Below are 13,163 nucleotides of genomic sequence, written 5' to 3' on the forward strand. Positions count from 1 at the left end.
AGACTCCAAAATTATAAAATTTTTAACTCTGCGCCTGCATGATCCATATTAATTCTGCTGATTACAACAGGATTAATTCAAGATATAAAACAAATAGAAAGAATCCGAACTCTTAACAATAAGACTGCTTAGTGATGGGTGCTGGGTGGTTCAGTCATTAAGTGCCTGTCTTCGGCTTAGGTCATGATCCCAGGGTCTTGGAATCGAGCCACACATTGGGCTCCCTGCTCCACGGGGAGTCTGCTTCTCCTTCTCCCACTCCCCCTGCTTGTGTTCCCTCCCTCGCTGAGTCTCACTCTCTCTCTGTCAAATAAATAAGTAAATAAAAAGACCGTTTAGTGAAATCCAACTTTAGAAATACAAAAGTTCTCTTGTTCATCTTTCAGTTATTTCTTGCATGCATTTCCTCCTCCTGTCGAACATAATTTTTAGCGGTTCCTTGATATCCAGATTCACAGAACCACTCTCAGAGCTCTCAGAACCCCTCAACCATTCTTTGCTTCATTCCTCAATGGATTATATTTTAAATATCTTTCATCAATGCTTGAAACTTTACTTTTAGAAGAGAAAATCAGCGAACTTGATTCAACACATGATTTTACTGCTTCATGGAAAAGACCTGACCTCACTCAATCTATCCCTCTCCAACCTAATTCTTTCTCTTAATCATCACCTATATGTTTCTCCTTATCTCTTAAAAAAATTAATCTTTTCCTTTATCAGATTGTTCTAATCATGCATGCATTTGAGCTCACCCATTCTTCTTTCATTGGCCTGTTCATCTCACTTTCCATTAGATTTTTCTTATCTCCCTAAAACATGGTCAAATCCATTCTATACACATGATCAAAATAATAATGCCTTCAGCAACTTTTCCAATTCTGTTCTTTTAAGGAAGATATTTATTTAAAAATATCTACTGCCCAATTCCTGGTAACTCTTCAACAATTTATAATCTAACAGCTTGCTTCTTACCATTCTTCTCTAAACTTGCTCCTGCAATGTTTCTCTCTGTATCATCTATATCTATTCATACACAATAAGCTAACCCAAACCTAGGACTCTAATATAACCAGTAAGTGTTAGTCACAAGTTTGCTTGTCAGTGATTCTGCTGATTTGAGCCTGGTTGAGTTGAGCTGTAAAGACCTTGCTTAAATCTAGGTGATCAGCTAACTGGTTGTTTTGGAACTAGCTGTGGAGGATAGTTGGATGGCTGTTAGCTGTGGTTAGAGGAGTTCATATGGTAACAGTAGGTCCTTATATGTACCATAGCTTCCTCAAGTTGTTAAATTATTGGCACAAGAGTCTGAAGGATGCTAAGATGAAATTTTCCAAGGTATCTTTCAGATCTAAAAGATATAGAATGCTATTATATAAGAAACAAGATGAACATAAATATTTACCCCTCAAGTTATACACCTAGATTTACATATGAAATAAAATTTACCAAGTAAAGGCTCCTAAAAGTGTGTCTTTTATGACACATACACTATTTAGGGATAGTTCATAATTTATAAGGATTTCTTAAATAAAAGTAATAGCTGTATTTCCTTGCTCATTCCAAACAATATCTTGTGTTTTATACTGTAAGTATGTTAAAGATGGGAATGAAAACGTTGAACTTTTTTCAATCAATAAAGGAATCCCACAATATTTCTATATTAAATTAAGTCATATAGTTTCAAAAATGCTATACCAGGATATGTAAGTTCTTTTTTAAAAAATTAAGTAGATGTCAGCCTCTTTTAAGGGGGTTGTCCACTAAAACCCGTCCTCTCAGTCTTCTGTAATAATGCATTTATAGCTGGGTAAAAGCTCTACAGCTTGACTATATTTCTCAGCCTCCTCTGAAGCTAAACGTGTTATATGAAGACGTTTTACCAATAGACTATGTCCAGAGGGGAATTTATGTCATTTTCAGTTCCCAGCAGAGCTCCTCCAAGTTCTCTTTCTCTTGACTATATGCTGAAAGCTAGATTTGGAAGTTACCTATTTCTACCATGCACATGAAACAATGACCCAGTGTAAGACAAAGAACATTGTAACAGGTTCCGAGACCCTGAATGACCACGTGGAACAAGGATTCCTGACATCCTGAAGCTGCTGAATTAGACATATTATGTAATAGAGAAAAAGGAATTTTCCACTGTTTTTTTTAATAGTCAATGAATTGTTGGATTTCTTGGTTCTTAGCAACAGTCTTCACTGTAACTAAAGACAGATCTACTAAGTTTAAAATACAATAGTATGTATGTTAAAAATTCTAAAAACAATGATAAAGTGAGGAGACCTGGAAAAATGAAAGGCTAAGGAAAACTTATACCAGTCCCAAGCATGAAAGAGGAGATAGATTGTTCAAATTTCTTTTGAAAGAGCTCAATTTTTGAGCAGAACGATTATCATTGACATAAAAATTAAGCACCAACCAAAAAACAGTTGTCCTTTCTCAAATTTTCTCTAAAGCATGACAGATGTCTGAGAGTTTGGGTATACAAAAGGACTTTCTTACTAATAAGTTATCATGAAATAAGCAAAGATTATACAAACAAGTAGATTCTGAACATGCATTTTATAAGCAAAATCTACAACACACTAAACACAATGTAGTTTAATTCTGATCATTCAGAGATGAAAATGTTATTTAAGCTTAAAACTTGAAATTTGAGCATGAATAATCCTTTTAAAGTCAGACATGGTTATTATCTAACTTCTTCCTTGGTCCATTATTTCCAGTGCATAAATATATTCATATACTGTCTATATCAGATGGGTAAGATATATTTCAAAAAAGCAAGTTTATAGTAGAAAAATGAGAATTTGTAATTGATTAATCACTAAACTGGAAAATTAATAAATTGTGTCATTCATTCATGAGGATTTTGTGACAAATTCTCAGTGAAAATCTGTTCCTTCTAGCAAAATAGTGAATGATATTTTGGCCGTGGAATCAAAATCATGCTAATAATTATTTAGTAGGTATTGATAACTCAATTTATTAAAAAATTTGGTATGAGTTTCATCATGGCAATGCTCCTAAACTGACTAACCTATGTCTAAGACTAAACAAGACAAAAAATGTATTCCAATATTCTTCAAATATGTTAGAAATATTATAAATATGTTGAAGAAGTTTAGCAAGGATAGCTTGTTCTATGATCTACAGATGCACTCATTCCAAATTGGTTTGATTTATATCCTAATTTTTTATAGAGGAAAAGATAAAAAAAGTATGGTTTTGTAAATAGCAGCCATAAAAAATGGTGTTTAAAAATACCAATCCTTCTTACTAAATTTTTTTGCTAACAGAGCATATTTTTGTTGCTCATTTCTTTAAAGTATAAGTCCTCTTCATTGCACAACAAATTATGAAAATAAAATGTCAAGGTATGATAATCTAAAGTTTTAGTTTATTTTAGATCAAAATAGATCATCAAACTTTTCTAAAATCAACTTTAGCCACCTCTTTAACAGGCATATACTTTGATATCACAAACATCTTTCATATTATTTATGATGCTTTATCAGTTAATCAGCAGAGAATTTGAACAAAGTTGAAATATATATTAGCCTGAACCCATGTTATGGGACATTTTGGTTTCAGAGATTTTTTTCAGGAATTATGCTTAAAAGTTGTCCTCACTTTTGTATATGTGTGCCTCATTCCTTTACAATTTTTGTTTACATACTTACGTTGTACACGATTTTTAGACAAAAAGTGCTTAAAAGCTATGTAAACTAAGTATTTTGCTTGCTTATTCAAGATTCCCAATTTTGCCACATTGTGGCAAATATTTTTAAACATTTTGATGCACTATACCTTTATTATACAGGGTTTTATCTCCCCTATTTATTTATAGGGAGTGAAAAATGTCAACTCATTCAAAGAATATATTTCTCTGCTAATATAAAGTCATATAGGATCAAAATACAAAAAGCAAAGTGTCCGTAAAATATGCATTTACGACTTTCACATTTTAGATTGTGATTCTTATTGATAGACCATTTACTTTGATGCAGGTATTTTATATACAACATCTCAATAAAATTGTTATGTTTTTGAGGTAGAGGTTGCGCTCATTTTAATTATGAGAAAGCTAAGGCTTGGAGAGATATATAAACTAATTTAAACCCAAAGTTATAATTAAGTAGCGGTAGGCTGATATTCTTTTTTCCTATTCTTCAATTCCTATGGCCTCCTAAAACTTCTATTTTTTCACTATTAGAAAATGAAGTAAAGTTGATAGAAATACTTTTCATATATCCACCTATCCTCACCAAGATTTTTCTTATATTTTTTGGTCAGAGGGTAAGATTTATATATTGACAACTAAGTATCAGCTACCTTTAAGCAAAATGCACAAGCTGTCTTCAAAATCTAGAATAGAAAAATCACAGAACTACATTCCCTGGTACCTTCTTTGTAATATATGTAATATATTTGAAACTTTTGGAATATGTCACAAATAAAATGAAAAGTCCAGTTTATGAAATAATTTCTAGCTCTAGCAAAAACTTACATTTTTTTCTTCAACTGCTATTTTCTATCACGTAAACACTGTATTATACCCACGATTTTTGGGGGGGTACAATGGTATCCTCTTTACTACTTAGTCCGCAAAAGTGCCTACTCAGCAAAAGGCAAAAAGAGTGATTTTAGAACATCTGGTGTTGAAATCAACCACTTTCCCCCCCTCCCCAATGAAACCTCAATGGAGAAATCACTCTGGAGACTTCCCAAATACAAATAATTCGTAATTTCTTAAAAATTATTTAACAAAATAAGGCAAAGTAGCTGTCACTGACTACGCTCTAATGCCTAAAATGTAATAAAAATAATGAAATAATGAAAAATAATAAATTAGTTTATATATTTATACTATCTAATCTTTAATTATTTAAAACTATCACTTACATTAAGCAAAAATGGTAGCTTCCAAAGAATAAAGTCAGATAATAAAAAGTAAAATTCATACATGTCATGTATATTTCTTAAACATGTGTAAAGACGTAACACACTTCAAAGAATAGTCGCGGGATGTATCTAGGTTATTTTTAATGCATCAGATTTATTTACCAATTTAAAAGATCACTTGTAGGCAGATGTTTTAAAAATTTCCTGGGGGTAAACAAATCAATATATATGATTAAGGACTAGAGCAGGGGGCAGACATAGGATTTCCTAAGTAATAAATATTATCTTTTTAATAAAAAGTTGGTACTTTATAGGCTATCCAAGTAATACTGACTTACAAAAGCAAATGGTGACCATGTAAGGGATAATGGCTAGAGGTTTTAGGGGACTGAAGTATGAACAACAAATTCAACCAACCCAAAATGCATTATTCATTCCTCATAGAACCAAACAGGAAGGGGGGGGGGAGTAGAGGAGGTCCTCACAACACCCTGAAAAGTTCAGACATTAGGACGTGTTGACTGGCACCCATTTCTTGCTGTTGTCAAACCCCCCCTCCGTTTCTAGGCCTCAACCCTTGGAAGCCAGCAGGGGCAAGAGGCAGGTGCTCTGCACTGTGGGGATCCAGCGGGCCCTGCAAGCTCTCCACCGCAGGCGACCGACGCCGAGCCCCGCTGGCTAGCGCGGGGCGGGAGGCGGGGGCGCGGTGGTCCAGTCCTGCCGCCGAGGGCCCAGGGCGTTGCTAGGTGCGGGAGCCGCGAGCGGAGAAGGAGGGGCCGCGCGAGGCCCCGCCTCCCCCCGGCCGCGGCCTCGGGCTACAGCAAGGGCTCTGGGGGCTCCGCGTCCGGGGCGCGCAGGCCTGAGTCGGGTGCGCGCAAAGGCGGTTCGTCCTTGTCGCCACACGGGCGCGGCCCCCGCTGCTCGAGGTGCAGCTGCAGCAGGGCCCGGCGGTACATGGCCTCCAGCTTCTCCAGCCGGGCCCTCAGGGCCCTGGGGCTGCCTGGCTCGTCCTCCAGGCCGCCGCCTCTCGCCCTCCGGTTCGTGCTGGCCTCCTCGGGGCCCGCGGTGGCCCTGGCCGCCTCTGCGGCCGCCCCGTCGCCACCCTCGCCGGGAAGCCGCAAAGCCTGACGGAAGAGACTGCGGTTCTCGCGCTTCAGCCGCCGGTTTTCAAGCCGCAGCCGGGCGTTCTCTTCGCGCAGCCGCGCGTTCTGCCGGTCCCGCTCGTCCCGCGCGCGGATGGCCTCCAGGTGGCTCGCCGCCAGGTCGGCGAACCGCTCCTCCAGCTGCTGTCGGGCGCCGCCCGCACGGCCTCGCCAGCCCACGCCACCGCCGATGCCGCCGCCCCCACGAGCCCGGCCGGGGCGGCCCTGCCCGCGGCTGTCCCCACCGCCGTCCCCACCGCCGCAGCTCCCGCGCCTGGTGGCGCCACCACGCATGCGCCACATCCGTCCCGTCCCGACCGCGCCGCCAGCGCCGCGGGCCAAGGGGCCGGCGCCAAGGCGCGGGCGACTTCGGGGCCCGGCGGGGCGGCCGGGGCCACGGCGGAGGAGGAGAAGAGGTGGCGGGCGGCGGCTGCTGGCTTGGGGCCAGAGGGGGCCGGGAATTTGCCCGCTCCGAGGCGTGTCTTGTCTCCCGTGGTGGAGCTGCCCCCCTGGGCCTGCGACCTGCGGCCAGCTCACACACAATGCCCCCGGGGAGCGCTTTGCTGCTCAGCCCTCTGGCAGAGAGGGGGGGAAGAGCGTGTATCCTCCGCTGGGTTCTGCCGGGCGCTTCCGTGCAGGCCTGGGCACTGCAGGAACCAGCGGGCCTCGCCCTGCGATCCAGCGCCACCACCGCTGGTTACCTTTCTCTGGTTACTGACGGGACAGTCGCAAAGCCAAAAATAATGATAAGATAGTAAGTTCCGGGACAGACGTGCGGGCAAGTTGCAAAGCTGTAACTAATTCATTGAGAACCGTACGGTTTAAACCCACCTCTAAGCTCGATAAAGCCTTAGAATTAAGTGAGTACCCGCCATAAGGGCCGCCAAGTGGGAACCGGCATCTCTCAAAACACCACCAGCGATTCCCGGCTTGTGCATAACCAGTGTCCCACTCTGCGAATTGTTTGCAACTCTGTAGAAACTAGGTTATAATCAGTTGTTTTTGCTCAAGCGGGTCCACAAACCTATGAACCTCAAAATGTGTTCAAGCATTCAAGAAACTTTGAATACTAAGTAGGCTCCAAAATTTCTGGTGACAGATGGATACAACTTACTGAATGAATCACATTCCTTATTTTTAAGGGATTCAGCGTATAAAATAACTGGAGTATTGCAAAGTAAATTAAGGAAAAGATGCTGATGCCAGGATCTCATGGGGTAGAATGGTGGTAGCAAGAATATCTTTAAAAAGGTCCCAGAAAAGAAGAGAGGAAAGGACAGAATAGGACAGGAAAGGGGGGGAAAATATATATACACACACACACATACATGCATATATATATGTATACATTGTATACATATACATGTATATGTAAAATATACATATAATGTTATAATTTATATATAAATTTATATATTATATATTTATATAAGTTAATTATTTGTATAATTTATATAATTATTTATATAATATATTATATAAATATATATTAATTATATAATATATTATATACATTTTATATATGTATAATCTCCAACCAAAAGCTATCAATAATGGCCATGGAAGTTATCTGTGCATAGCAATGAACATTCACCTTATGGTTAATGGAGATTCCACTAGTCTTCTGAATAGGAGGTAGAAACAACAGATGAAATTTCCAAGTTGAAAGAAGATTTGAAACAACAGAATTACTAAACTGATCACTGCCAAAATTATTGATTTGTACTCAAATATATTTAAATATACTTAAATATATTTATATTAACCATACTTTAAATATACCTAAATATACTTAAAATAATATGTCAAGAATTATATGCCATAAGATGAACATTACATTATTTCTAAATATAGCAGCACAAACTTAGTAAAACTGCTCCTATCCATTATTTTTGTAGTCTGCATATGAAAATATTGCAAAAAATATAAACTCCAAAGGGTCATTTGCTCATTGTGTTTAGGAAACTCTAACCTTCACAAAGCTTATGAAGCTTAGGGTAAAAAAGTAGAAAAATGTAAGTCATCTAGAGTACTTGATTTTGCTATTTCCCAATAACTACAACTACTTTTTTTTTTTTTTCACTTCTTTTTTAAGAGTCTCACGCTCTACCAACTGAGCTAGCCGGGCGCCTTCACTTCTTTTTTAAAGAAGATTTTTCTTATATAGTTTTTTTTTGCTTCCCCTTCTGTACTTTCGATACCTACTCTAATTACTGAACAACTTTAATTTTAAAAAAGTATTCTTCTCCTTCTTAGGTAAGAAAAAAAATGAACAGATGAGGTTATGATCACTGTGTTTCTTAATACAATGCTTTAAACCAACAATTTTGTAAATACTGTGGTTGAGAAAAGCTGGGTCAGCAAATTGGAGTGGCACTGCTTTTTGCCTTGCAAGTTATGCATCTATTTTAGCATTTCTCAAAACCAACTCTGATTGACAGCTGTTGAGTTAATTGCCTCCTTTCTCCTATCTTCCAAAATATTTTTCTTTCCATACATGGTTGCTTTCTTTCTTTTTTAATGCAGTTCTTTTTTTTTTTTTTAAGATTTTATTTATTCATTTGACAGAGAGAGATCATAAGTAGGCAGAGAGGCAGGTAGAGAGAGAGAGAGAGGGAAACAGGCTCCTGCTGAGCAGAGAGCCCTATTCAGGGCTCGATCCCAGGACCCTGGGATCATGACCTGAGCCAAAGGCAGAGGATTTAATCCACTGAGCCACCCAGGCACCCCACGGTTGCTTTTGTACATTTCTACGTGCTTGCTTGAGAAAAAGGCCCTATGATATATACAGCCCTATGATATATACAGTTTATTTCCTGTATCCCTAGTTTTCTAAGATCTTTTATTGTCATAATGTATTCATTTGACTCTCATTTCTCCATTTTTAAATCATGTTCCTTATAAAATGAGTCACATAGTAAAGTAATTTATGGCGCATTTACATTGGACAAGTCCAAAATCTCTCTGTTCCTTCTCTCCTTAGAACGTCCTGTAATATCTCACCAATGAATTTTGGTTAACAACTTTATCGAGTTCAATTATACAACAAAGTTGACCTCCTTAGTCGGAAGTTATGGCTAATCTGGATGTGCTGCATGTTTCTCTACTTACCTTCTATTTTTACCCTGCTGGTCTACACTCTCCTACCAAGAGTCACTGAGTATTTCTGCCTTGGAGTTTTGTTATAATGTACCTTCTATGGACTGCACTGTGTCCTCCCAAAATTCCTATGCTAAACACTAATTACTAATGTGACAGTGTTTGGAATGAAACTTGAGGAGGTAATTTGGTTTAGAGGAGGTTATGAAGGTGAGGCTGTCCTGATGGGATAAGTGTCCACAGAAGAAAAGACATCAGAAAACTTCATGTCTTCTCTCTCTCTCTCTCTTTCTCTCATTCTCCCCTCCTGTCATATGAGTACACAGCTAGAAGGTAGCCCTCTGCAAGCCAGGAAGAGATCCATCACCGGGGAACTGGATCAATCAGCACCTTGATCTTGGACTTCCGAGCCTCCAAAATTAGAGAAAATAAATTCCTGTTGCTTATTCAGTAGGTTGTTTTATTTTTTTTTTCTCTCCTCACATATCTGGATTGTAAAGAATCCACCAAGACAGAGTTTATGCTCTACCATTTATACATGAGTTTATATTCATACCATTTTGTCTTAGATCCTCTCAATTCCAAGTATCCCCCCCCCCTTTTAAGCATTGATAAAGTAATGACTGTTCCAGTAATTTGATATTGAGGTCCTTCCCTGTGTTAGCATTTCTTGGGCAAGTGGATCTGCAAACAGGATGTGAGTCTGTAATTATATCTATATAGAGAGAGATAGACTGAGAGAAAGAGGGAGAATGGGAGAGAGAGAGAAAGAGAAAGTGTGAGTGAGTGATACAAATATTTCTTGAATGACTAGAATGTTGAACAAATTTGTGCCTTATTTTCTCATATAATCTTAAAGGAAGATTTTACCAAGTAAAACTGCTAATTATTTAATGGTCACTAAAGTTAACCTATATACCAATCAGGCTGAGCTAACAGAAACTCACAAAGAAAGCTTTGTAGCATGCTGGATTTATTCAGACTGAAACAACAAGAAGTCTGGCACTGCCTTGTTAATGACTTGTCTTAATAAATCGTGCATCTGGGGGTGCTCGGGTGGCTCAGGTGGTGGAGCAACCAACTCTTGGTTTCAGTTCAGATCATGATCTCAGGGTTGTGAGATCGAGCCCCCTGTTGGCTCCTCAACTCAGCTCCGAGATTCTCTTCCTCACCTTCTACCTCTGCCCCTCCCTGTGCTCTTGCTCTCTGTCTCTCTCTCGAATAAATAAATCTTTTAAAATATATATATATAAATACGTGGTGGTCTTTATACATAGATTTTTAAATACATAATAAATAAGAGGCATGGGTTTTGAAGTAAGACCTGGATTTGATAAATATCATATCTCTCCCACCCCAAATTATTGGCATTGGACAACCTCCTAACAACACAGTTTCCTCAAAGCCACAGCTTCCTCATTTATACAACGAGAACAAAATAGTAGCTAACTCATGGGGTTCTTGTGCGGATCTCTGAATATCTTAAAATAGAGTCAGCCAGCAAGGAGTACTCATAACTGTTGATATTATCTTGTAGTTGTTTTATTTTATGAGATAGTCATTTATAGAATGAGTTCTCCTGAATAGCCAGTACTATTTAAAAATCCTCTTTTGGGTGATTTGCCAAAGGAGCCACCCTAAATATAATATGCAGCCCCTTTGCAGATATGATTCTTCTTTCTTGATAGTTCTCATTAAGTGTTTGGGTTTTAAAAATCCATATTTTGTAAGCCCCATGTGCTGAAGACTTTGGTTAATAACATTCTGAGCTTGGTATTTGCTAATATTCTCTCTAAAGCCCGAGTTGAACATGGTTTATTTTCTAGGAGCAGATTTATTAGGGCAATGAAGAGCATGTATTGATGCTCGGTAGCATGAATATCTCTTTATTGGAATAATTACTGCAGAGTTAGGAATTGGGGATATCGATTGCATTTATTTAGTCTTTTGATATGGACAAAAGTATTAAAAGCCATCAAACACTAGCATTGCCCTTTGACAGAATCATTTAATTCTAGCTACAGGGAAAATTGTGACATAAACAAAAGCTGCATGACTTATCTGTCTTAATTAGAATACTTTGTACAGTGGGGAAAACACCCTCCTCCCTTCAAATATCATAAAAGTACTAGACAGATTCATAAAAGATGGCAAAAACATTTTAGGTTAACAGAAAGTAATGTAGATAAGAGCAAAAGGTATCAACACAGGATACTTGACCAAAATAAGAGTCCAAAATACTTTTTTTTTTTTTTTTAAATAGGTTCCACACCCAGTATAGAGCCCAACGTGGGGCTTGAACTTAAGACCCTGAGATCAAGATCCCAGCTGAGATCAAGGGTCAGATGCTTAACTGACTGAGCCACCCTGGCACCCCAACATAAACTTTTTAAGATGGAAAACGGCTGGGAACTGTCTTTGTCAATTCTAAAATAATGTCATTTCATGCTGTGTGTAGCTTAGTAGAAGCCCTTAAAGAGTCTGGACCCATGCTGTCCACTAGCCACAGGTAGTTATTTAAGTTTAAATGAGTTAAAATTAAATAAAATATAAAAACCCCTCAGTTGTACACTAGTTACATTTCAAGTTCTCAGTGGTCACATGTACCTTAGTAGCTAGCATGACTAATGGAGCAGCTATAAAGAACATTCTCAGGATCACAGAAAGGTCTATTGGGGCAATTAACATATCCCACTTCTTACTCTAATTACTGGTCTCAACCTTCAGAAAGCAATATAGACATTGATAACAGAAAAGAAAGCCAAGAGACCTCTTTGGGTATTTCCAGCATTTTCTATATGTTTGATGTCATGCCAATAAAAATAGTTTTCAATCTTGTACACACAGGGCCATCTTATTCTCAAGCATATATAACCTAAGATAATGATTCTGTCTCAATCTAAGTTCTCCAGTTATGTACAGATCATTGAAGGTAGTAATAGGAATTTAGGAATATTTTTTAATTACAACTAAGTTATTCATGAGCTCTTTTCAGAAGGGTGCAAAAGACGAGCAATTTAGTTTTCTCCTATCACGGTCCTGCAAACCCATTCTGTCAGCTATTCCTTCCATCCCCTTAGATAATATTTCAAGAAAAACCATTAATTTGCAATGACTTCCAAGCATTAATGAACAGTCCTCATTTTCAGGTGTTAAAAGTCCATTGCAATACAACTTAGAACTTCTAATGCTCATCCAGTTCATAGCTTCTCATCTCCTCACAGAAGCATCTCTGCCCATGCCCCAGATCCGGGTTAACCAGTCTGCAATGGGAAAGGAGGGGGAAGACCACCCTTAGTTTCTTCCATACTTCACCTACTCACCCTCTTCTAGATGCTATTTCTAGCTCCTTCAGGGCAGGAATGAAGACAAAATGAAAGTGAGACTAGATGAAAAGGAAGAAAAGTCATAGGTAGCTGGTGCTGCCATTTTCTGGCACTAGGTCTTCTGATGGCAGATGCCTGCATGCAAGCAAGCTTTTCCTCCTATAGGGCATCTTTATGGATTCTTTAACCATTCCACATTGATCCTCTGGCCCAAATCATTCTCTTTTCTTCATTTCAACTTTAGGGACTCCCTATTCCTTGCTCTGGTGGTATCGCACAGGTACTCCTTTTGAAGAAGTCCTTTGGAGAAGTCTAACACCAGTTATATTTCTTGCTTCCCATTAATCCAAACACAGAAAGTGTCAGTCACTCCCCCTTGTCATTCTTCTCTACCATCAAAGTCATCCTCATCTAGCCTTTAACCTTCAGATATATTCAAGCAACAGTGTCCCACCAAAACCAAGTCTCAAGGCGGTTTCATCACACTCCATCTTGTGGAGGTGGAAGAATATGAGTTCCTGAAGTTGAGAGTGCATTCTGCTTCAGGCTCAATGCCAGTTTCCATTCTGTGGATTACTCACACTATTTATCTGTGATTTTTTTGAGGTACTTCTACTTGGAATATGTAGGGAGCAAGGAATTTGGGAAAACACTGTCAGACTCTTCAAAGAAATTCATACTC

At 38.8% G+C, this 13,163-nt stretch overlaps 1 protein-coding gene across 1 annotated transcript; it reads right to left on the minus strand.

Moving 5' to 3' along the window:
* Positions 1-5,038: 5,038 nt before the first annotated feature.
* Positions 5,039-6,692, minus strand: TUSC1 (tumor suppressor candidate 1). Its single transcript, XM_004761832.3, has one exon. The coding sequence runs from the start codon at positions 6,357-6,359 to the stop codon at positions 5,730-5,732; it is 630 nt and encodes a 209-aa protein (XP_004761889.2). The 5' UTR covers positions 6,360-6,692; the 3' UTR covers positions 5,039-5,729.
* Between the last annotated feature and the right edge of the window lie 6,471 nt (positions 6,693-13,163).

This window comes from Mustela putorius, unplaced genomic scaffold (assembly GCF_011764305.1).
Source record: "Mustela putorius furo isolate JIRA1106 unplaced genomic scaffold, ASM1176430v1.1 tig00000421_pilon_pilon_pilon, whole genome shotgun sequence".
NCBI lineage: Eukaryota > Metazoa > Chordata > Mammalia > Carnivora > Mustelidae > Mustela > Mustela putorius.